The following is a 26,380-nucleotide window of genomic DNA, read 5'->3' on the forward strand; positions in this document are numbered from 1 at the left end:
TCGGGAAAGTTGAAGACCTCCCGCCCACCCCCAAACATGTCTGCAAAGCTAAGACAAACATGGCAGAGAGTGGGAAGTCCTGCTGAATATCACATTATTAACTACGTAAAGTGTTCAGCATGTTTGATGAACAGGGATGGGGTTATAGTTCTCCCCCACAAAACCCATTCACCAACTCCACTATCCCACATCCCCTTTAGCTGACTTCATATAGCACCAGTCCACCATATCATAATCACCCACTGAGCTTTCTTTCACCCATCACAAAACAGGCAAGTACTAAGGGAATCATAAGACACAAGAACACTTCAAGCACTGAGCCCCTTGCAATGAAGAATTCCCTTGACAAGCCATCTTTAAAGGTCTCCAGAGAAACTTCCTTTTTTATTGTAACTTTTCTTAAAGCTATAATGCATTCCCAATATCCAGCTTAAATTTATTCTGTTGTTACGTGAATCTACCGGTTGCGATCCTCCCGCTAGTGTCCAATGAAATCAGCTATTCTTACATAGAGTATGTCACCCTATGAATATTTCAATTCTCCTTAAATTGACTTGTTACGATAAGTTTGTTATGCAGCAGTTGTTTGGCTATGGTTCTACTGATGTTTTAGTAGTCTTATCATGTTTTGTTATTTTAATGAAAATTGGTTTTAGCTGTTTTATAGTTTGTATGTTTTCAATAACCTTATTGTAAGTTTCCTTGGACTTTTTAAAGAGAAAGGCATCTAAATAATATTGATGATGATGATGACGATGATTCCATAGAATCAGGTCTGTTGTCCAAACAAAAGGATGATGAAAATTGCCTCTTAGGCAAAATCGGGGGAGGGACACCCCCAAATGTCTGGTTGCCTGGGCTCCTAAAATGGTGCTGACTCCTAGGAATTTAAATTAGCTCTCTATGGGGATTGGCTTCTAAAAATGCAATGGCAGCTTTTAGGATTATAAGTTTATTGGATCTGCTCTCAGGCCATCCAGAGTCCAAGAGCATGATGGCAACAAAGTGGATCTGGGGACATTTATTATCTTATGGCTGCTGACATTTGCTGATTTCAATGCTTCCTTACAACCACAGTGGCTGAAACAAAGGGGGTCTCAGGTTCTGTTCAATGCTTTTTAGCCCTGATGATCATAGAGATAAAGAAAAGACGTGACTGAAATACATCTGAGAGCTTAAGGCTCAGTACCAGGAAGTCTGGAAAGAAAACCCCCCAAAGAATACAATACGTATGCGAAGGCTCCGGAATGGAGTCAGTTATTTTATCAATGTTGGTGATCCTCTCATCACCTAGACTGGAAACAACCAACTGGACACCTGGATCTGCCCCTGTCTCCCACCCTAAAAGCACCTTATCAAGTCCCTTGCAGCCTCTGAAATTTTAATTTGAGTGATAAAAAAGCACAAAGTTTTACTCATAAGAAAAAGAAAGCAAAGAGTCTGCAAATGTATTTTTTCTGCCAATCTGAACCTTGAAGGGACCAGCCCCTCTCACCCATCAACAATCTTGAATCACCAAATGACACGGGCTCCACATCTATGAAGCCCTTTCTGTCAGATGATACTGACAATTATAGAATAGGGTCAGGCATGAGGCGGTCAGGTTGTTCCAGCTACAGTCTGGAGAATATCGTAATCCTGAGAATAAGAAGTTGGCTTTTCCTAACCTGAACTCCACTGAAGCAACAATTCTTATACTGAGTGCAAACTTCCACCATTAGCCAAATTGTAAACCTTCCCGTGAACAACTTGTCTGCCTGCTTCCCCTAGCCCACCCCAGGCTCTTCAGACTGGAGAGCCATCCTTCATCTCTGCTGAGACAACTCTGCCACAGTCTGTCATCATGAAACAGCGCAACCCGCTTCGCGTCATGGTCTGAGGAGCCACAGCCAGTCACACATCCCATTAAAGCCCCACTGATGTCAGAATTTGCAGCATTTCCAATGACCTCTGGCTCTCCTTGTCTCCCCCTTAGGGAAGGGCCATACTTTACATGGCAAAACACGATTGTTGTGTATACGCTGGTGATGCCTTGTGAAGTGTGGACATCACAGACCTGTTTACAGTCCTCTGGGAGCCTTGGCCCAATCAGGATTCCCAGACACATGTACACAGGCACAATGTCCGCATCTTACATAGGAACACTAGCAAAAGACCAGTGTATAGACAGTTTTAGAAGGGGATTATACAAATTCATGGGGGATATGCCTAGCAATGGCTACTAGTCAAATACATTACCTCAGCATGCCTCTGAATACCAGTTACTGAGGAACATGAGCAGGAGGGTGCCATTAAACTCATGTCCTGCTTGTGGGCTTCCGAGAGGCATCTGATTGGCGACTGTGCCTTTGGTCTAGTCCAGCATCGCTCTTCGTATGTTCCTATGTGTTCGTTCTATGAAGCTGCCCCTATCCAAGGGGTCAAATGGAACCCAACTCATAGTGGAGACGCAATAAAATATTTTTAAAATTACGAAGAGTGTGGAAAAAGTGGATAGACAAATTTTTCTCCCTCTCTCACCATACCAGAACATTCAGGGCACGTACAATTAAATTAATTAGCAGTAGATTCAGGACACAACAAAAGGAAATTCTTGTTCACACAATGTGTAATTAACATGGAATTCGCTGTGCCACAAGACGCACTGATGGCCACTGGCTGCAATGGCTTTAAAAGGAGATTACACAAATTCCTAGACAAGAGATCAGTCAACAGCTACTAGCCATGATAGTGTTCAGAGGCAGCGCATCTCTGAGCATGTGCTGCTAGGGAAGAGCCGCACCGTTTTCCATGTCCTGCTTGCAGGCTTCCCAGGAGCATCTGACCAACCACTGCTGTAAACAGCGTACTGGGCTAGGCAGACCCTTGGTCTGATCCAGTAGGGTTCTTCTTATCTCACAAGCTTTGCCCTACAATACTTTAAGTCTAACTAAGCCACGGCTACTGCATCATCCTCTGCAGTGATTGCGTTTTGTTTTTTAGGGTGGGGCGAGGAACTGCAGTCCATGAATTTCATTTCTCAGGATCCTGTATTTCCCTGGTATCCGCAGTCTATTACACACTCTGTCAGACGCCCACCCCCTCGCCACGCCTCGGCACCGACCCATTTCATGCTCAGAGGGTTGAATCAGTGTCCCTTGGCGTGTCTCCTTTTCACACTACAGTGAGCAACACAACTTCCAACTTGCTGCTCTAAAGTTCTGGGCTAAACCCCTTAATCCATACTGCAGGACACAGTAGCTGAAAAAACCATACAAGCATCAAGGTAACTCCTGAACTAAAGCCAAAAGGGAAAGCTTGACATTGGTTCTCAAGACAGACAGGTCTGTAGGGCAGGGATGGACAGCACAAATTGGCCACCTTTAATTCAGAAGGGCCAAATCACTACACTAACCAACTATTTCAATTATAACCATGTATTGTGGTTGTTTTTACACGTTCTTTATTAGCTCTTTTCTCTCTTTCTCTCTGCATCCCATACCAAGCTCTCTCTTCTCTCTGCACCATCACATCTCCCAAAACAACTCTATTTACCGTCCCTTCTCTTTCTCTATCCACCCCATTGCACATGGTCTCCCCCACCTCGTTCTACATCCTAATCTTTTAGTTAACCCGATTTTCTGTCTCTCCTCGCCAGCGGGCCTTTCTGCTGTCCGCAGCCTTCTTCCCCCCTCTGTATCTCGTATCACTCCATCTTCTTGTTCTGTACCACCTCAGGTTTCTCAGTGCCCTCATCTCTTTACTCCATGTTTACATTTCCCCTACCACACAAGCGTCTGCACCCCATAGTTCTCTATTCTCTGCCCCCTCCTTTTCTCTGTACACCCATTTCCAAATTCTCTCCTTTTCCCCCCTTCATTTTGTCTTTCTTTGCTTCTATCCCACTGTCCATTATCTCTAACTTTTCCTTGCTGGAATTCAGCGGCACAGAACACAAGGTCTTCACTCTCCCAGTAATGTACAGAGAAAGGTAGACTGATGCAGATAAGCCATGCAATATGGCTGCCTTTTGCCAACTCCTTCATGCGTTTCTGAACTTGCAAGAGGAGAAGCAATGCAGAAATCCTCCAATTTCACCCCCCATTTTTATAGACCAGACATCCCCACAAAGTGGTGGGAGAGGGCCACCACCAATGGAAATTCAGAATTCCCCCAGAGGGCCACAACCACCCCCCAAAGCCTTATGTTGTGCATGGCTGATCTAAAGGAAGGTGCTACATGAAATAGAATCATAGAATAGCAGAGCTGGAAGGGGCCTACAAGGCCATCGAGTCCAACCCCCTGCTCAATGCAGGAATCCACCTTAAAGCATCCCTGACAGATGATAGGGGACCTTGAGCCTACTAAGAAACAACAGCCCACAAAATGGCAACTGGTGGACATTTTTTGTAAAATTAAAAATTAAAAAATCACCCTGCAACGTTTCTAGAAAAGAAAAGAAAAACCTAGCAAATGTGCCCTATCAAAATGCACAGACACTTTACATTTCACTACATCTTACAATCCAACCCCAGATTACAACCCTTACAGCCAGGGTTGGATGCGCCTTAGAATATAATCCCAACAGAGCTCTAGTCACGGCAGCTGTAATTGGCATCTCATGAACTTTCTCCCACTGGGACAAACAACCGCTGCTATCTGGGGCCATTCCTTTACGGCAAGATAGGGAGAGCCCACGGAGATGTTGGGATGGAGAGTGCCCCTGGAGCACACTGCCCCTCCACTGCCCCGGCACCAGCGCAGTAAAGGCTGAAGTGGCACCCCATGAGCTCCCAGCAGCTGCTATTGCTTCCTGGCAGCGAACTGTATTTTTAGCCTTTGAGGTTTCCGATTCCACTCAATCCATAATTCCATCAATAGAATAGTTAACCTTTAGAGCCTTGATCACAGGAGAGAAAGGCCAAGCCCCTTGGGCTGGACAAGGAAGGGGAGGCAGCGCCAGAGATCCCTCACTTCAGAGCACTGGGGAAGCAGAGCCGCCAGCTCTGTTAACAAATCCTCATAGGGTGCAGCGGTGACCAAAACTCTTGTATCTGTCTGCCCCCCCACCGGTCTCCCCCCTCCCCCGTCGCATTTGTGAAGTGGGAGCAGCTCTTGATTGGTGCTTGGGGAGCAGCGAAGTGCCCTTGAGGGACAGCACCAGGTGCCACTCAGCACTCACACATGCACAATGTCACTCTTTATGGCCTGCTGCCGAACGGGTACTTCTTACAAAATAATCGCACTAATAAAAAGAGAGAAGTGCAAGGAGACTCCAAACAACCCGAATTAGGAAACCCCTTGGACTGTTCCACTCGTTTAGTCTCTGAGCACATGGCAAGAGTGCCTCCCCCGCTCCAACACGTATCAGTGCGAGCACCTTGGCAAAGGAAACACAAGGCCTCAAAGCAGCTTCCCCCCTCCCCAGTTCCATACCACAGCTTACAGGCATACAATACAGCCTGAAGACTCCCACTTTAAAACAACAACAACCCAATTAATCCAATAACAAAGACTCAGAACTCGAGTCCTCTAGCTCCTCTGCCACACATACAAAACCCCTCATGTCTTGCGAGCCAATGCATCTCCCACAAACGTCTAAGCTCTAACGATTGGGACAATGGACCCTAAACATTCCCATATCTCACTGCTAGATCCACACTGTTATACAGCAGGTTGGGGACCCCATGACCCTCCAAATGTTGCTGAACTTCAACTCCCAGCAGCACCAGCAAGAATGAATGATGGTAGCTGTAGTCCAACACCTGGAGGACCACAGCTTCCCTGCTCCTGCTATACAGCAATGCAGATTTCAATGACTGGAATTATGATAATGCATATGGTTCATTGTAGTAACTTTCAGAGCTTAGTTAGCTGTTTGTGGGAGTTGCCTTGATCTACAAGTGTGTGTGTATGTGTGGTAGTACAAGAGGGCTGAGGAATGTGTGGCCCTCCAGGTATTGTTGACTGCAGCTTTCATCATCGTCCACCATTGGCTATGCTGGCTAGGGCTGATGGACACGACAGCCTACCACCATCTGGAGGGCTGCCGTTTCCATCAGCCCTAGCAAGCATAGCCACCCTTACTGTACAGGAAGAAAGTAATGTTGGTTCTGAACAGGTACTAAAGCCACCTTTGCTTCCCCCAAACTTGCTGACAACCTGCATCCCCTTGTCATGGAAAAATCCAAAACTAGCAGCAAGCAGATGGTGCCTCCAATGCCCTGCACCACCAGCCACCACCACACCAGACATCCCTTTTCTGGACTTCAGCATAAGCCCCAGTGGCAACTCCAGCATGCAAGCCATTACTGCCAATTCCAGTCAGGTTCAACATATCCTTCCATAGCAGGAGGGGCTACAATTCTTGCACATTCCCTCACACAGTGATCCGAGGGAAGCCTATAAATATAATATCATTATGTTTGCTGTTGGAGCAAGAGCGTGTAAAGCTTCCCATGCAGCAGCAAAACTGAGCTGGCTCCTATCATGAAGCAGACTGCAAACCAGGAGCTGAAAAACATTGCCTCGGGGCTCTGTCATGCTCCCTTGCACTTTAGGAACACTTGCAACACTTGTCATAAAGCCAGGAAGTAGCTTAGAATCCAGCCAGCTGGATAGCAGGAGATCCGTATCCCACCCCCCGGCCCCGATTCTCCATCGACATTTAGAGCCATGCAATTCCACATCTATTTCGGCCAAAGACCTGACCCCCTTAGCAGCTTAGACTATACGATTCCACAGCCTTTTCTTTTTAAAAGTAATTTAAAAAATCTTGCCTACATATTTGTTCCTCATTGGAGAGCATCAATTGCACTTCACAAGGTGATTCCAAACATGCAAAGACAACACCTTTTAAAAATAAAGAGACACAATAGAGGAAGCAGTTCATTTTCTTCCCATTTCAGGCCTCCTGAACTAAGGACTGTTACTAAAACTAGTTCAATGCTACAGTGGGGTCTGGAGTCAATGGTGTTCCTTTAAACCTGCATAGGAAAAAAGACAAGGCAACAAAGGAGAAAAATGAATTAATGTCTAACCAAAAGGACTAAGGGAATTAGGCAGGATTGTACAGATATATCAAGGGCAGAGGCCCCGCTAGAGAGGACATCAATAAATAAGGAGAGATGAAATTAATAAGGAGTCCAACAGGAATAAGATTATTTAAATCTGTCCTGAACACACACAAAAAGGATGAGAGGAATGACCTTGTGGGGGGAAAAAAACCCTGCTACATGCATGCATGTATCTAAAACTAGCACCTCACACGACATGCATTCCAGGGCAAATCAGGTCTAGCTAATTAATTTATTGAACCCTGGATAACCTATTGTTAAAGAACTCTGGTGCAGTGAGATGGGGTGGGGGTCTAATCAAGAGGCAGTTTGCATTGCTGGCTCTCTATCTCCCTCTTTCTTGTCCCTCAAATGGCAGCTTCTCCATAAGTGTGGTCAGATTTCCAGCAGTAGATAGCTATGTAGTTTTGAAAGTGTCTGCTGGCAAGCCTAGCATCAATACACAAGAAAAGGGCCAGACCAAGAAAGAGTGACTACGAAGCTGAACACATCTAGGCAGTGATGGGATCATGGGTGATCAGGGCAACCAGGATTAAAAGAGCACAAGATTGACTCTATCAGAATTGCCATCAAAAGATACCGGGTGGGGAAACAGCATTAAAATTCGATGCAACTGAACTTCAGGGAAAGTTTCCCAAAATTTTATTTCCCAAAGCCTGACAATTACATTTGCAGATGACACCAAAGGGGAATTTGCAGCAAAAAGCTGAGGGAACAAGGAAATAATTCAAAGGATGTGAGCAAGGGTAGAAATGAAACACAATTCAGCTGGGCAAGGCGCAGCTTGTGGAGACGGGAAATGCAGACACTGAGCAGGGACAGAAACCTGGAAAGAGACACAGGATGAGAGCAAATTGGAGATGAGCTGACAATGATGAAAGAGCTGCTGCTATTTCAGGCTGCAGAGACATCACACCCCAGAGGAAAGTGGTGGGGGGAGAATGGCAGAGGATGCACCCATGATCAGGAAGAGCAGCTTTGCCCAAAGCAACCTGGCAGGAACTACTGAGGCATACCTGGAGAACTAAATTAGGTAGAGGGGAAAGGAAGTGGCATTCTCTGCGATGGATAGGTCTCTGCAGCCCCACTATGAATCAATAGGCAAGCTCCATCCTCCTCCTTTACTTCAGTCCAGTTCTCGGGTAGTGATATTCAACAATCATTACATCCCTCTGCAACAAGAAGACGACTCTCTGGGGGCAGGGGGAGCACCCATGTAAGCTCACCAAGACTGAAAGCCAAAAAAATAATAATGAATGCAATAGGCCTTGAACAGGGCAAAGGATATCATTGGTGGCCGAGTTTGTAAGACAGCTTCTGGCCTCCTTACCTGACCCCTTCCCTATCACTCACACTTCTGAAAATATTACACACCTACCAAACCAAAAGATGTCTGCTTGGCTCTCCCCGCCCCATTCTAGATGGAGCTTCCATCACTCATTCTCAAAACACGGGACTCTCACACAGATAAAAAAAAATCAAGTACTCTAGTCTCTTGCTGAAATTGGAATCCACAGAATGCTTGAAAATATGCAAGTGAGATTGTTTCCAAGCCTGCTGCTCTCTCTTCAGTCACTTTGTGCTCCCCAGAATCTCTCTGCTTTCTGCTTTTATATCACTCTCTCCCTATCTCTCTCTCTCTCTCTCTCTCTAATTCTGTATTTTTTCCCCAAGTGTGGACTGAGGATTTTTACAGGAATGAAGGGTTACCATTGATTCCATTTAGGACATGGGTCATATAACTGGGTGGCATATAACCAAACAAAGGGGTTCAGAGAGAAAAAAAATGGTAAGAAGTGGGGACAGAAAGCTTAAATGAAACAATAAATGCTATTTAGGGAATGAATTAAACAGTATATCCAATGATAAACTCCTGAAGGACACTTTGGAATCTCTGCTGCTCTTTAAGACTATAAGATCGAAGTCTCAGAATAGTATGAAACAGCCATACCCAGTACCCTCTTTAATGAACGTAGTGATACACACAGCTCAGGTTTAGTTGTTGCTCCCTGTGTCTGATTCTGGAAGAGCTCTGTGAATTTCAGAAGTCTGCTCACACTCACCAAGAAAAGTTGTCCCGAGCAAAGCCACTTTTATGCTCCACACTCCCAGTCCTCGCTTACTAAAGGGGTACCCAACTCCTCTCACATTCCAGATCTCAGGCACAAATACTGTCCTTTCTAGCAAGTGACCCATCACACAGCCAGTCACCAACAGGAGTATGAGAACAAGGCAAGGAAGCTGAAACGCCACAATGAAGAACGGCAGTTATGGCGTGCGCTGGCAGGAGACAGTGAAAAACACAGGCTAGCGGCTGGGAATGAAGGGATAGATGTTTTATGAGGCATAGAGTGGCTGGGGCTGCGAGTGCGCCAGGGGAGGGAGGTGCTGCTGCACAGTGCTGCTGAGGGACACCATATAACTTCCCTCCTGCAGGGGCTCTGACAAACAGAATCTCTTTCTAATTCAATAAAGTCCCAGCAGTTACCAGGGTTCATCCATCGTACCCAAAGGACTACAGCAGCAACTCCCATAAATTTTTCTAGTCCAATATGCACAGGAAAAGGGCTCACCTGCAAAGTGGAAGATGCTGATGACCCTTCCTAAATAGGGCATCAACTACCAGACAGTGAGAACGCAAAGCCCTGCCAAAATGTGGAGCAGGAATCCTGTCTTGCCGTCTTCCATCAGAGAGTGAGGAGTTGTTTTATTTTGGCAGGGCTTTGTTTTACCAGGTAGATAATTTCATATCCAATGGCTGCATTCAGACAATGCAATACTCAACGGTGGGGTAACAATAAACTCTACAGTTTTTTATCTAGGGGTACTCCCCACACAACATGATAATCAACGATGGTGTGGATGGATTAGGATCAGTGTAGAGTTGTCTATTAGACCATGCTGAGTTGACTCACTCGACACCCACCCTCTCTCCCCTCTCAGTCCTCCTGCTAGTGTCCCATCAGCCATTACTGCCAAAAATCTATCCTGCCAGCTGGACTACAGCAGCAGCCAGTGCTTTGACCGCTCTTGCCTTGTGGCTCCGTGGCTGATGAAATAACCAACGGTGCCCTCCATACAATATGATAACCAGTGATGACTCAAATAGCCAACTCTGCACGGTGTTGATTATTTGCGTTGGTTATTTCGGTCAAATAACCAACGGTTGGTTAAAAAAAACTTCCTCCACACAACATGATAAACTGCCCCACGGAAAAGCAGCTCTTGGACTGGGGCTTAACAAATAGGAACGTGGGATCATTTTATCCCTAAGGAAAAAAACTGTATTATGTAATAAAACTTTTGCACCACTTGCTCTGGCTACCAGTGTGGTTTCTTGACCCAGATTAAAGTGCCAGTACTAACCTTTAAGGCTCTAAACAGTTTGGGACTAGGTTACCTTATGGACTGCCTTCACCAGTACATTTTTGCCTGCAACCTAAGATCTGTGCTGGAGATGCTGCTCATGTGTCCACTGGTAAAAATCCATTTGGTTGGAGAGTAGAAGAAACAAGGGCCTTCTCAGTGGTGGTCCCACAAGTGTGGGAGTTCCTTTTGTTTGACATTCACTTGGCTCCTTTAAGACAGACTTAAAAACTGATCTTTTTACTCCTGCCTTTCCTAAAGAGAGCTGATGGCTGTGTATTCCAAAGAGGTTTTCTCATATACCCATATGCTTTATCTACTGTCTAGTTATATGATCTGCCTAAGGTACTATTGTTTCATTCATTTTATGTATGTCATTTTGTGAGGGCTTGAATAACTATCTTAAGCATATTGCATCCATATCCTCTAACAGCCAGATGGTGAAGCCTTGTGATACATTTAGGGGGGGAAATTCTGTCAATACCATCTGATGGGATACCTTCTCTCTGCACCACATTTGGGGCTGCTACTGTCACTCATGTGTTAGAAAGAAAGGAATGCAGATTCTCAAATTACTACTGTCATGACCATATATGCACGCTCACTGAATAATAATAAAAAAGCATTAGTGAATTTCACATAAACAAAGGAGGATTTTTCCCCATGTTTTATCATTCTGAGGCAAAGAAAATTTACCCAATGTATCCAGATGTATAATACTTAAAATAGGGCAATAGACAGATGTTCATGACCATTAAGGTCAAATAACACTGACTGTAGGTGGGAAAGAAAACAAGGTAGAGCTAGACTACTGCAATACGCCCTGCATCATGGGTGGGCAACTTGTAGTCCTCCAGATGTTTTGGCTTACAACTTCCATGAAACCTTACCATTGATTATGGTTGGCTAGGACTGATGGGATTTATAGACTAAAGCACCTGGAGAGCCACAACTTGCCCATCTCTGCTCTGCATCGTCCTGTCTGTGAAAGCTGTAGAGAACATTCAGGTACGGTTGAACATAGCGAACAGGTCACAGAGCATATTTCATTATGAGTGCATAATACATTCTAGAATCTGTACTGGCTATACTGCCTTCCAATAGAAAGCCCTTAAAAAATGAGGGGAAATCCTTAAGAGGCTACCTGATCACCTACATTTCCTTGCAAATGGACCAAGATCCTTAGAGCAAGGACAAGCAGAAAGTAAATCTCCAGATATTTTGGACTTCAGCATTGCTTTCCATTGGCTTTTGTAGCAAGGGTTCATGGGAGTTAGAAGACCAAAACATGTGGACAGTTACTGCCTTAGTAGGTAGTTACTGCCTGACCACTAAACAGGATAGTTAAAGGATACAGAGCAGACTTCCCCAACTTGGATCCTTCCAGATGTTTGGGCTACAACACCCATCAGCCCCAGCTGGCATGGACAATGAGGGGAATTGTAGTACAAAACCTCTAGGGTGCACCAGATAGCAGAAAGCCAAGGTAGAGGCACTCTTGATCCTTTCACCACAACTATGGAGTGCCTTTTCCATGTGACATGATTATCAGAGCCAAACTAGTGGATTGTTTAGGCTGTGAGTGAGAAAAACATTACCTCATCTGCTGTTAACAGAGAATGTATTATCTCTATTGAAATATATTTAAGGTTACATTTTAATATTCCATGTTGTCACAGCTTCTTGGCTTAAAACAATAAAGAGAATATTATTATTAGCCTGAGAACGTGCCAAGACCTGAGCATTTTTTGCAATCACTGTAAAGACTTGAAGGGCTGGTTTTCGGGGTCACAGCTAAGGCAAGATGAGGGAGTTGGGGTTCTCATATCAATGCTTTTTAGTTTATTTTTAACTAGGCACTTTGTACCGTTATATAGTTACCTAACCCAAGCCTTCAGAATTGGAAAGCTAACATGTTCAGTAACTTAAAAATAAATAAATAAAAGCCCCATTCTTGGATCATGGGAAAAGCAATGCCAGATGCAATATTTTCACATTCACTCTACAACCAAAAGAACTAGGAACATACTATAAAGCATTATGCATACACACACCAAAAGCTGTCTATAGTTATCCCATATAAATCCACCTAACACTAAATAATGAATAACACCCACATCTGGAGCTACTGTAGCGTCAATAAGATCACATACTGGTAGGAGCTAATTTGGGCCAGAATGTAATTCCGGAAACTATTCTAAGACTCAAGATAGATCACTAGAACACATGAAGTACTAATAAAAGGCATACCTCGACAGCCTCTTTAGATGACAACCTCCACTCCGCGTTTGTTTAGTGTTACATGCATGCCGCAGCACCACTGAAATGGAAAGGAGGCTTGTAAATCCCTCCAAGCTGAATGATACTTACTCCCAGGTAAGTATGTACGGACTTTAGAAAGCACCAAAACAAAAAACCACATGGCCAGAAGAGGTGCCCCAACAACAGAAAGGGGGAACACACAGCCTTTAGACAACTATATCTCAAGACTAGCAAGCCTTCTAGAAGCTTTTTTTTAAAAAAATAAAAGGTAACAGCTTTTCTTTTTTTTAAAAGTGTCTTCTACAATAGCCCAAGCGTTAGGGAGAGAAAGGCAAGTAGTGCTCTCCAGTGTCAGTGAGGTCACCGGCTGTTTTTAACCGGAGCTCATCACATTTCCAAAACTGTAATACCCACAGCACTAACTCCTAGAGGAAATGTTAGAGGCAGAATCCCATTTTCCCCAGTGGCGAAATACTGTAGCAATGGAAAGATGCAACCCTTCCACACACCCCAAGGGAAGTACTACCTTGAAGGAAGAAGCCTATTTATTGCACAATATGATGCAGGCTCCTTTTCCTGTGCAAACAAGACATCCCATTCCAACTTGAATGATCAGACTGGGCTTTCTAACCAGTGATTAACTCCTAACAGACAAAATACTATACGACATCACAAAGTTTTTATTTCATATATTAAATATAGGGGAAATGGTATATAAAGTTTTACAATATTTGAGCCCCAACACCTTTTTTTCTCAGAAATCAATTGCTGCCCACGTGTTGCTCAAATACGAACTAAACAACAGTCCAAGAAGAACACGGCAGGGACAGTGGGAAGCAATAAGAACAACGTTCACACCACGCGGTGCGTGGAGCATATAGCAAGGACACCGAGAGAGCCCGAAGCAGGGAGGCAACAAGAGCAAGAACAGCAACAGTTTCTGGGGGAAGGCACTGAGAATGAGCAGCCCCAAAAGCGGGGAGGGAGGCGCAAGGAAATAACTTTTGCAAAGCCGCTTTTAAAACCCGCATTGGGGTAGGGGGGGGGACAGTTACCAGGCGCTAGGAAGAGTCGCGCTGCCTCAGCTGCTTCCGTCTTCGCTACTTCCGTCCGCTCCTTGGCGGGCCACGCCTCTTCACCGCGAGGGCCTCTGGGAAATGTAGTCTGAGGGAAGCTACAGCGGACTTCCTTTAATTACCTCCGCGTTCCCTCAAGCGCCTTCTCCCGCTCTACCTGCCTCTGTAGCGGATACTACTCACACTGCCTACGAAACGGTTTATTCGGATTTGCAGTCTCCCATCTCATACATCTAATCCTGGCGTCAGGAAGCACCCGCCTCCCCGCCCCATTGTGAATTTCGCATGTGTTCCTCAGCGGCGAGGGAAAGGCACTTTGCAGATGCTCAGGTGTACTCTTTGTTCCTGAAATGGATGTGGAGCGTCCAAATGTAAACCAGTGGTAAAGTGGTGCGTTTTAATCTTGAGAACGGTGTTTTAATCTGGAAAAAAATTAAAAGATTTAAACTGGGGGGCAAAGTCCTAAACCAGACAAGTGACTTACCCTTTCCCTCTTCCGCCCTATGTTGTAACTGGTGTGGTAACTTGAAGAAAAGACATTTACACATACTTTGTTCCCCGTGGACTCTGTTCTGTAGATTTTCTCTAGGAGGGGAAAATAACTTTTATCTCCATTAAAATCAAGAGGACTTCAGAGAAAACAGGTTTGGGATGGGACTTAATGTGAAATAAAATGTGATTTCCCTTTCGGAAATTGAATATGTGGGACAAAACGCCCCCACCCACCCCAGACTGAACTTTTCCCTTTCTGTGCCCTTCCGATATTTGTTTGCGGTGTCTCTACTCTACTCACCTTCCTTCCCCCCTTGGCAGTTGCTGAGTAATGGCAGCAGCTCTGACTACTTCACTGTGAAAAGGGCAAATGCAATAAAAATGACAGAACTGATAGTAGCATATAATGTCCAGGGTTAAGTACTAGTAAGCCATGCCTCCAATTTTGCCCTATTTTGATTCAATCAAGGTTAAAAGTAGAGTGGGAACTCTGGATTTAACTCAGCCTCTCTATCCTCTGGAAGCATAAAATGCCTCCACCAAGTAGGTTGGGTTCAAAGCATCCTAGGAGGGAAACATGGAGACTCCAGCAGTGAGCATGTTTTCATTGTGCCAGGACACAGTGTCTGGACAGGTCACCCTCTCCAATACCATTGCAAAATAGAACACTCTGTTTCCTAGTCCTTATGTTTATGATCAGTACCGAGGGTCAATGAAACAACCCTGTTATATCTGGGATGTCATCACATCCACGGGCCTGGGCCTGTCACAATAAGGTTACACACTTAATTGTAAGCAAATCCCATTGGTTATGTTGTAACTAATGCACGTGTGATGCCGTATCTCAGTGGCAGAGCACCTCCTTTGCATATCTGTGATCCAGGTCCAATCCCTGACATCTTCAAGTAGTGCTGGGAAAGACCCCAGTCTGGAAACCCTGGAGAGCCATTGCCAGTCACTGTAGCAAAAGATACTAAGCTAGGTGGACCCATGTTCTGACTTGTCATAAGGCTGCTTCCTGCATCTCCAAGATCCATTAAGTACTGCTATCAATAAGGACCAGAAAGGTTAAGATCGTAGGATAGGGAGTGAGAGGAATCTAATTGGATGTCTCCAGAGTGTATGACTTTATTTTATTTATTTATTAAATTTATATACCGCCCCATAGCCGAAGCTCTCTGGGCGGTTTACAAAAGTTAAAAACAGTGAACATTAAAAAGTATACAAAATTTAAAACCATCAAAAATATAAAAACAATAGTATAAAACAACAGTATCCATTTATGACTTTGGCACTCGGTTCTCCCCCAGAACAGGCAATATTAGTTCTAGGCTTAGTTCAGTGCTCCAGCACACCAGGGGGTTAACAAGCTCCCTACCTTCGCTTCTCTGGCAGTGTTTTCATTCCTCAGTTACTTCCTCTTTTCAAAAGAGGAAGTACAGGATGAGCAGGAGGCCCATTCAAAGCTCCATCCAACGAGTGTTTTATTGCACACTCATTACTGGGCACTCACGGAGTTTGCTCAGGTCCCTCACATGACATTGTCTGCCTCCCATGCGCCTTCTGGCCTTCATTTTGCGACAACCCCCCCCCCCCCCCGTTTGTTTAAACTTGGAATTGCTACTCTCTTCTGCTGTGTGCAGGAGGAGAAGCGCCGTTAGGACTCAATGGGCCTCGTGCTTGTTCTGTACTTCCTCTTTTGAAAGAGGAAGTAACTGGAATGAAAACACAGGTGGAGAAGCAAAAGTAGGGAGCGTGTTAAACCCCGGTGTGATGGAGCTTTCAGTCCGCTGTTCTGATGGCGCTGCTTCTACTGCACACAGCAGGAGAGAGCAGCAATTCTGAGTTTAAAAAACCCACACATCGGACTTAATGAGGGTTTTTTGTCACGCAAGGAAGGCTAGAAGGGGCGGAAGGCGCACAGAAGGCAGACAACATCATGTGAGGGACTTGAGCAAACTCCATGAGTGCCCAGTAACGAGTGTGCAATAAAACGCTCGTCGGACGGAGCTTTCAGTCTCCATGCCTCTGCAACAGAGCTTCATTATATTTGTATTATTTGGGGTCCAGCTGCTTGTAAGATGGGGTCAGGAATGAGTTTCCCCCAGGTCAAATTGACAGTGATATAAGGATTGCATTCTTCAGCAGCCCAGGTGGCTTGGTTCATTTGCTTGAGCCACTTTGACCCGTTTGTCTTGCAAGCATGTTTCTGTGGTACAAATAGTCTTGGCTTGTGACACATTGCAGTAAGAATTTTGTCAGAGGCTGATGGTTCAGTTTTGGGCAGGAGATTGGGCTAGAATAGCTTTATGATGCCTTATGTGAAGGAAATGTAGGGCATAAAACACTGATCTGTGTGGCTTGTTAAGTCCCCTGGTATTTCAGGCTAAGAAGAGGAGGCTACCTTTCTGTCCAGGGCTTCGTTTCTGTCTGAATGCCTCTGTTTGATGCCGCTTATCTGATTCTGGTGAGCGTGTTCATATGTTACTGAAGAATGGCAATGCCACATTGCAATGTCACAGATGCACCAACCAGCAGGATCTCTTGAGAACTGCCAAAGCTGGAAGGCTGATGCTGATAACAAGACGTTGACAAAATTGAAAATGCACATGTTTTGAGTAAAGCTGAAGCCAATGGGGAGGGCAGCTGGAGAGGCAATCTCAGTCAAGATTTATGGGATTGTCAGGATCTAGCTCTGGTTAAGACTCTGGGTAAAAGAATTCTGCCTTTAACTTCCTGGGACATTACCAGATTACTAGCACAGAAGTGCTGGGAGTTACATACCCCTTTGCTTAGGTTGCTAGATGCACACTCTAGTTGATTCATCCATTATGTCAGGGTTAGGGAAGTTGTGGCCTACAACTCCCATCAGCCCTAGCCAGCATAGTCAGTGGTGATGGATGATCTGCACGATCATAAGTTGCCTACCTCTGCATTACATGGTTACATGATTGGTTGTTCTGGACCTAGGTTAGAAGCATACTGGCATCTGGCCTGCCTTTGGATCTGCATTGCTCCGTTTGAATCTCTTTTGAAGTCTCACAACAGCAAGTCCTTTTCTTGTTGACTTTGGGACTGTCCACTCTAGAATTTTACCCCATTCCCATAATGTCTCACTCTGAATCCACATGACGCGTTTGCCAAACATTGCATTCCAGCTTCTTTATTCCGTTTTTTCCTGACCCAGTTTGTGATATTTTTTCTGTCTCTTGTGCTGTCACTGTGCAATTGTTTCCTATGTTGACAAGTGATATGCTTTTGTTACACGGTCCTTAGAACCTGGCACATTTATTTTGCCTTATCAAGTCCTGATCCTCTCTAGAGACCCATGGCCGAGTGCTAGACCTCCTTTCCTCTTTTGTGCAAGAATTCTGTTTTGTCCATTGCTCATCTTGAACCTAGTCTATCTATCCTGGCTTTCAAAACTTAACAAATCCAGGGAAATGCCAACTGATTGGGCATGCATGAAATGCAAATGGCATCTTTATGGCCCACACCAGCAAATCAAGCAGTACCTCAGACCACTGGGGTTGTATAGCTCCTATAACACTGCAGCTTCTACAACCACTGTTCTTAAACCTAGTTCATTGCTATGCATAACTCTTAGGATTCTGGTTCTGATCCTGTAATAACCTCTAACTCAGTAGTAGAGCAGTTTGGTTGTATGTATAAGGTCCCAAGTTCCATGCATCACTGGCATTTCCAGTTAAAGGCTGACACCTTCATCAGAAATATCACAAGGAGGAGGCTATGAAAGTGCCATTAAATCATAATTCATTAACTCCCTGGCAGGCTACAACCCAGCTCTGAGGGACTCTACCCCAGCTGCAGGCCAATGTCTGCCAGGAGGAGACATTTTACTATCTTGAGACTCAGACGTTATTGCCTCCAATGCTAGAAGTAACAGAAGAGCTAAACGAAGTGTATACGATGGCCGTGATCATGGTGAGGACATAGTGGATTAGGATAGCTTTTGAAACCTGCCGAAAGGAAACTCTGATACCTTTATTAGGCTGACTCGGAGGTCACTCTGAAGCATTCTAGTTTTGGGGAAGGGCATCACTGCCATTCCCAGCAGAGTAATGGGCATGCTGGTAAAAGCCTGAGAGAAACTTGCTTGTGCTTCACAGTGTCTGGGGTTGGAGTCATGATGCCTAAAGGAGGGTGGGTGGTCACTCACTTTTGCCAGTTTGGGGACTCGCCTGAATGCAGGAGGCTGAAAGGTTGTGCGATAGGGTCACAGAGGCAAATCCAGGAGGACATTTGGAGTGAAAAGTAAAAGTCTAAAGAGAAACTCATTGTTCTTTTCACTAATGGAACAGATTCAAGGTGGGCATCTGCATCATGTGAAATTCTAGCGCCCACTGCTTCCATAGGCTAGTATACCAGAGGATAACTATGGCAACTATATGCTAGGCAAGGACTCAATTTTTATTTCATTTTGCAGTGCAACTTAATCTTGTTTCCCCCTTATCCTATCCAATTATCTCCTCTATCGTCAATAAACTAATTTTAATGTACCATAATTGAAAACGAGTAGAGTGTGGCTAAAGGGGTGGGATATAGATTTGAAATAATCAACTGTGGGGGGAGGGGGTGTCTCTTCAAAATAGCTGACAGCTCAGATTGGGGTAGGGGTGGAGTCCCTGTAGCTCTCCAGATACTGTTGGACTCTAACTCCCATCAGCCTCAGTCAGCACAGCCAATGGTCCAGGATAACGGGAGTTGTAGTCCAACAACATATGGAGGGGCACAGGTTCCCCACCCCTATCTACAGAGCCAGTGATGGAGAGCAGTGTTAATTTTGGGGAGCTGTGTGGCTGACATGATCTGGGGTAGTGGAAAGGTTAAGTTGCTTAAATGAATCTGCTCCAATAGTTGTGTTTCTTTTTTGCCTCACCTGCCTTCCGTTTTGTCCCTAAGCCATGTTGGTCTTAAGATGTAAGCCTATGCGGCAGGGTCTTGCTATTTTATTGTTTTACTCTGTACAGCACCATGTACATTGATGGCGCTATATAAATAAATAATAATAATGTCCTGAAGGGAGGAGACATAGTTCAGTGATAGAGCACCTGCAGAAGGTCTCCGGTTCAAGATCCCTGCCTGAAAGAGCCCTCTGGAGAGCTGCTGCCGGTCAGTGTCAACAGTACTGGACTAGATGTTCTGACTTGCTATAAGGCAGCTTTCTATGTTCCTATCTTCCTCAGTTATTGTGAGTCTAGCTGGGTTTTCCTTTGTTGGAAAGGCTTGCTGTGGACTTGCCTTCAGCACGGTTTGTCTATTTGGATCTCCTCTATGTTTAGTGAGATGACCAGATCAGAACTAGCAAGCTGCGGAAGATGAGAGATTGAGAAAGGGAGGTGGTGATTGTATTAAACAAAGATATATGGCCACTGCTACATGGTGATGTCCTAGTCTGACTGACCCTCCTCCGGTCTCCAGGATGCCGAGAAGCCTTGCAGTGCTTTGAAACAAGCATGAACAAATTCCACATATGACTTACCTATACTTGTGTTGCTTTACAATAGGGATGGCCAGACTTCAGCTTTGTGGGATCTAGGTGTTGTTGTTCAGGTTTTTTTTAATTAAGACTCAGAGTTCCACCAACCAGAGACAACTGCAAAATAGTAGCTAAGGGAACCAGATGCAAAATGGTGATTCAGAATGGAGAAAATTACCTACTGGATGCTTTCCTCCCCTCCGCCCTAGGATAACATCATAAGATGATTGTTTTATCGCACACTCGCTACTGCCTACTTATGGATGTTTGTGTGTCCTTTAGATGACGTTGTCCACCTCCTGCGCTCCTTCCGCCCATTTTTCCATCGCAAAATAAACACCTTTTAATCCCACTTTTTTTTAATGGCATGTGCCGTGGTCTCCTGTTGTGTGCAGGAAAAGCAGCATGATTAAAACGGACCCTGAATGGGCCACGTGGGGTCTTTGTTTACTTCCTCTTTCCCCTTGGGCGGAAGAGGAAGTAATGAGGGACAAATATGGGGGTGGAGAAGCGACAGTACGCGATTTCCCCCCCATGTGATGACGCAAGTACAAATCTACAGCTAATTTCTACAGATTAGGGGCAGTATCCAATGATAGTCCTACTTAGATTAGGCCCATTCACTTCAATGGCTCTACTCTGTGTAGGAGTACCATTGGATATTGCTTCTAACTCCAAACTCTAAAACTGGCCAACAGAGGTGAACAAAGTCATCAAAGGCAACCAACTGATACTCATTTTTGTACAGGCCTGGAATATGGGGGCTGAAAGAACAGTCATTACTACAAGGTCACTCTTTTTTTTTTTAAAAAAAAAAGAAACCTTGCAGTTGTATTTACCATTTTAAACTATTGAGAATAAGAAAGCCATGGAGAACTATTGCAAATCATTCAGAAATCTACCAGGGGATCACAATCTACTTCCTATCCATCCCTGCTTGAAAAGAACAAGGAGTGTGTATGTCTCACATTTGACATTTTCCCCACATGGGTACAGTAAAAACCATGCGCAAAAGATGTGCGCTATAATTTGTGAAAAGCGTACAAGCTATTGTATATGCTTGAAAGCTGCAGCTACTAGAACATCTCCGTCCCTAATCAATAAGCACAGTGCATGCCCCACCTACCTATTGCTCCCCTCCCAGAGAACAACTCATACATCAGTGTGGTAGATCTGGACTAATCCAAGCAAAATAGGCTTGTCCTTTTGCTGGGTTTTAGCCAGCTTGCTTCAGCATGGAATGGGTGCAGGGAGCCATTTCATCATGATTCAACCTCAACAATATGCCAGGGGAATTTCTTTTTAATGTGCATACATTTATGTAAATGAAAGTATACAGTTGAGCGATGACTTCCTTCCTCTGCGAAAGGCAGCAGTGCTCATTAAGGCAGCTGTGCCAGCTGTTCTGTCCCTTGGGGCCCCCACTGTGCCCACATCGAAGAGGCTGGGGACAGGAGGAATGACATGCAAGCAGCCCAATATCCAGGATTCCTTCCAGGACTGGAACACTCAGGTCTGTGGACCCACTAAGCAGACGATGCTTGTGTATTAGTTTCCCTGCTGGCAGTAAAGTTAATTATTATTTGATTAATCTGTCTCTCAGGTAATGAAAGAGCAGTTATCACAGCCTTGTGCGCACAGCACGCAGCCCCCACCGCCCGACACTTTCCTGCAACCACACCTTGTCTCTTCACCTCACTTCACCCCCAGGGAACCTTACCCTGCTTTTGCCCTGGATCTAGGGTAAGGCGCAAGCAGAGGTATTGCTTCTGATCAAATTGCCCTTGCTTGGCAATATGTTGTGTATGATAAAAGTTTGCTTGGCAGTGAGTGGCAGATTGTGGGTTGAGGGGAGGGAGGATGTTTCCAAGCCATCAGAATTAATTCACTCTGGGAGGGACAGGCTGCTCTGGAGCAAATTATTAGGTATCGTGACAAAGAAAGTGTCATTATGATCAATTCAGTGGCATTCTTTGAGTTGCCAATCTGGCACTGCTTGGTATCATTAGAGAATATACAGAACACATGTAAGTAAAAAAGAGCTTCACTCTGGGCACTCTGCAGTAGATACCAGGTGCCCTCCTGCCTTGCATTCCGGCAGGAGCTAGCACAGGTGATACTGGCCTGTGTGCTGTTCTGCACTGCATTTAATTTACTAAGCAGGGGAAGTTTTACTGATGGAGCTGATAAGCGTCCATTTCTCCAACACAGGGAGAATGTAATAACAGCGATAACTCCTGCCCTTCACTCCTGGGATATGAATGCTTCTTCGACTCATAATAATTCAGCGTTGCATTTGTACATGCACTTCAGGGCATACTTGCATACACACAAACACATGCACAAGTTCCAGCAACCCATGCTATTTTTGAATTTCAGCCCCAGACTCATACCTCCTCAGGTTTCCCATCATGACCAGAACTCTGCTGTTCTGGTGCTGTTGTCACCTGGAGGGTATCCGCACGTCGTACCCAGAGCGCTTCTATGCGACCCCAGTGCACCCCGAAAACGATCGTCTAACTTGCCTGTCAAAGAAACGAGGAAGACGTGTCCTTGCCGGCGCTCCTCGCCAGCCGGCGAGGAGAGCTCGACAGAGGGGGCACGACTCCGCTGCCGGCTCCGGTGCCCCTTTCGGAGGGGAAGGTGCCGGCTCCGGGAGACAGGAAGAAGGAATAGGAATGGGAGAGGCGAGCGGTGTGTTGGTGTGTGGGTCTCCACCTTGAGAGACGCGTCTCTTTTCTAACCCGAGCCGCCGTCATCCCTTCCCCCTCAGCCTTTGGTGGGGGCGGTGGTGGGGTGGGGTGGGGTGGGGAAGAGAACTGGCAGCTTTTGGTCCTTTGAGGAAGGGAAACAAGCGGGAAATCAGCTGCTCTTCTGTGCCCTCTTCGCTCTCTCGCCAGCGCACACTTTCCTTTTTCTTTCCTTTCCTCTCCACCCCGCCTTCTTTCACCGAGCTCTCCTCGCCGGCAAGGACGCCTCTTTCTCGTTTCTTTTACAGGCAAGTTAGACGATCGTTTTCGGGGTGCACTGGGGTTGCATAGAAGCGCTCTGGGTACGACGTGTGGATCCCCCCCCCCCCCGTTCTTCTGGAAGATCTTCTGAGAACGTCTCTGAATTCCATGGGTAGGGCTATCTTTCCCCCTGCCCTGTCCTACTTCATCCCTTGCCAGATAGGCATAGCCAGAATGATGCGTCTTAATACCCTGGCTCAAGCACTGAGCACTCAAGTGAGGGAGTAAAGTGGTCCCCCGAAACTGACATTCGGAGTCTCTGGGAGCTGGGATGAAGTCGGCATGGGGATCATGGATAGTGCAATCGTGGCTAATGCTTCCCAACTGAGGGCTCCTCGCACTTCCCATCAGAAGACATTGTGCAGTAATTTCGTCTCCCCCCCCCCCTTCTTAATGGATTTTCCACAGAAAGAACAAAAGATGGAAGAAGCAGTGGGAAAACATGCCAGGATGATGAGAGTGACCTGGAAACCACCACCCCCTTTGTCAAATTCTGCACAAAAGCTGGAAAATTGCACAAAAACTGGGAAACAATTGGTGGGAAAGGGGTGTGGCCATCTGGGGAACTCTGGAAGGCCAGACTGAGATCCCAAGTGGGCCGGATTTGACCCCCAGGTCCAAGGTCCTGCACCCTTGGATTATTTTATGTATTTGTTTACAAACAGAGCAATGACAAAGGAATAAAAAGGGGGCACAAAAGAGGAAAAGAAGGTGGGGGCAGGAGAAGGGAGAACGTGTCATGACCTATCCATGCACAATAATCATCTCATCCTTAAAAAGAAGAGAGAGAAAAGAAAAGCGGGATAAAGAAGGATTTAACACTTCCATTCCAAATGTATACATTACTATCAGCACCCCTGGTTTATAAGCGAAGAGCTGGGCTGTTAGGAGGGCCCGGGATCCTCCCTTTCACCAGCATAGCTGCTTCCTGCAATTTGAGCTGGGGGACATCTTGCCTCCAAAATGGCAGAAGCACCTGTTAGTGTTATCACTCTCTCCCCCCTTCCCAAGCATTATTTATGACAGCCTGATGCAAGCAGTGTGAGTTAGCAGGTGAGGCGACACACAAAAACAGCTGTGCCAAGAAGAAGAAGAAGAAATGTCCATATCTCAATTCCCTGTCTACCGTACTGCCGTTATTCACAATTTAAACCAGGAGCCGCTCCCACACGAGCATCCGGCTCGTCATGACACAGAACTCTGGCGCAGCTTGAAGCGTGCAGCACCTGACACCTCGAGCCTCCCCTGGCAGAGCCAAACAAATACTGCTGGTGCCTTTGTTGCACTTGAAGCGGAGGGAACCCTGCTGTTGCTGCGATTGATTTTCCCATTACCTTTTAATGTCGCATATTAAAGGCATATGGATTCACTCTGTTACTCCTCTGCTTTATTAGCTTCCGGCAGGGCTGAACTGGCCTTGCTGCAACTTTTTAGGACTGTGTAGGTAAAGGTGGGGAGGATGAGCACTGGGCTGGAGGGACGGGGAAGTGGGGCTAAGGCCAGGCCCTGGTAGCATACCGGCATGGCAATGCTCTCGGGCAGAAAGGCTCAAACGGCTGGACAAATAGATCGAACTTTTGGGCCAAACCAAACAACATGTGACAGCGGCTGTAGCTGAATCCCAAAGCAAGAGGTGGGAGAGTCAAAGCACAACATGAGTGGGTGTGGAGGGGGGGGGGAAGTAAACCCTCTACCCCCACCAGTGCTTTTCCCCAGAAACCAACTGTCCTCCTCTCTCTCCCCACCCCACTTTGCTGTTCATGACTGGTAGAAAAGCTAAAGCTCACACGGGTCTCCTCCTTTGCTTTCCCACCACCCATGCCCAGGCTCTAAATCTCCCCCTTCCTGTTTTATAAGGATTTGGCATGACCCTGGCTGGGTTGTGTCTCACTGCGGTTGAAGTAGATGGCCCTGAAAGGGTGGGGAACCTCTTTCAGCCTGTGGCCCAAATTCAATTTAGGAGAAGCTCTTGGGTGCCACATTCCAGTGGTAGGCAAAGCAAAAGGGGTACAGCCAGAATTACAAAACACAAAATGCTGGCACATTGTAGTTTAAAGTTACAATAAATTGGATAAATTCCTGGCGGGAGAAGACTATCAATGGCTACTAGCCATAATGGCTATGTGCTACCTCCCGTATTAAAGGCAGTAAGCCTGTATACACCAGTTGCTGGGGAACATGGGTAGGAGGGTGCTGTTGCACTGTGTCCTGCTTGTGGGCTGATTGGCCACTGTGTGAACAGAGTGCTGGACTACATGGACCCTCGGTCTGATCCAGCAGGGCTCTTATGTTCTTAAAGCATCTTACTGACAGTAACTAAGCCTTAAGGGAGGCATTTGCAACCTTTTAGAATGGGGGCGGGGGAAGCTGGGAAACAACCAAATGATTGGTGGTTGGGGCAAAGGGGATGGGGCCAGGAGCGTAGCAATCTAGGGATCCCTGGAGGATTGGATTAGGACTCAGCAAGCTGGATTTGGCTCCTAGGCCTGTGATTCCCCAGTCCTCTCTGAAAGGAGCCCAGGGGATCGCTAATGCAGATATGCCAGAGGTGGGTTGAGAAGCCTATGGGAAAGGCGAGGTTATCTGTCCTCTCCCAAGATCTTAACATTGATCAAAAGGCATTTGCAGATCGTGCACAATTGCCTGTGGAACCTGCCACAGTTGGATGCTGCGAGGCAAATAGGGAAATGTGTGAAAAGACAGGAGCAGTCAATGAGGCAACTGTCCATGGCTGCAGCCCTTTAAGCACACTTGCCTAGAATGAGATCAATAGGGTATGCTGCCTGCAATGTATTTTTTCACGTAGTTCCTTGGTTCCTAAAGGATCTGAACACAGATTCCCTGAAGCATGCTCTGATTCCATGTTATCTTGTTTCCTTAACTTGTTCTTTCTTTCTCTTTGCTGTGTCTGTGATGAATACCGTTGGGGAACTCTTTTTCTTTTGTCTTTGTGATAATTGAGGAGGCTCAAAGAGTTCCTTTGTTGATTTAGGGAGATGCACTATGATGTTTCTAAACTTTGGGGATCAGCAAAGATTTGGCGTGAGTACTGGGCAACAGGGTGTAGGGAATTAATTACTTTGCTATGTGCATTATCCCACTGACCAGCAGTTTCCTATGAACCATCCAGCTCTTAAGCAATGCTGCAAGAGGACACTGAAATGGGTGCATGTCAACTAGAAGCAAGTGTTCTGCAGGGCTATGCCCCAGTGCCCATTTTGACTCCCAGATCTCATCCCTCAAACATTTGAAGTCCCATGAACATTTGAAGTTGACTGGTCATGGGCAGAGTACCTGTCCATCATAAATGAGTAGCAACAAGGCCCCCAAACATTTCAGATTAAGTAGTAGAGCAGGTGTAATTTCCAATCAGGATGCTGCCCTGACATCTTTATTTTATAAATTAATTCCTCAAACTTAAGCCAGAATACACACTGTTATTTTGACTTTATAAAGCAGGCATGAGCAACTTGTGCCTCTTACTCTAATTTCAAAAGCCTTCTGCAGGAGATCCGTTCAGTCCTTTGGCAGGAGTGATCTGTCCCTGCCCCAGCACGGAAGGAGAGGGAGAGAGAGAAGGGGGGGTGTCACACAGAGAGAGGGAAGATAAAGGGAGTG

At 45.8% G+C, this 26,380-nt stretch overlaps 1 protein-coding gene across 2 annotated transcripts in view; it reads right to left on the reverse strand.

Annotated features, from left to right (window-relative positions):
- Positions 1 to 13,797, reverse strand: part of R3HCC1L (R3H domain and coiled-coil containing 1 like) — a 41,202-nt gene extending 27,405 nt beyond the window's left edge. The window contains exon 1 of one of the 2 annotated variants that reach the window (XM_063132486.1): positions 13,739 to 13,797. Coding sequence is in view for 1 of the 2 variants with exons in the window: in XM_063132487.1 (XP_062988557.1) it covers positions 9,248 to 9,251 (4 nt within the window). In the remaining variant the exon portion in view is untranslated. Of the gene's footprint in view, positions 1 to 9,247; positions 9,296 to 13,738 lie in introns of those variants that run through there. The other variant, XM_063132487.1, reaches the window with a different exon arrangement.
- Between the last annotated feature and the right edge of the window lie 12,583 nt (positions 13,798 to 26,380).

The sequence above is a fragment of the Elgaria multicarinata genome, chromosome 8 (assembly GCF_023053635.1).
Source record: "Elgaria multicarinata webbii isolate HBS135686 ecotype San Diego chromosome 8, rElgMul1.1.pri, whole genome shotgun sequence".
NCBI lineage: Eukaryota > Metazoa > Chordata > Lepidosauria > Squamata > Anguidae > Elgaria > Elgaria multicarinata.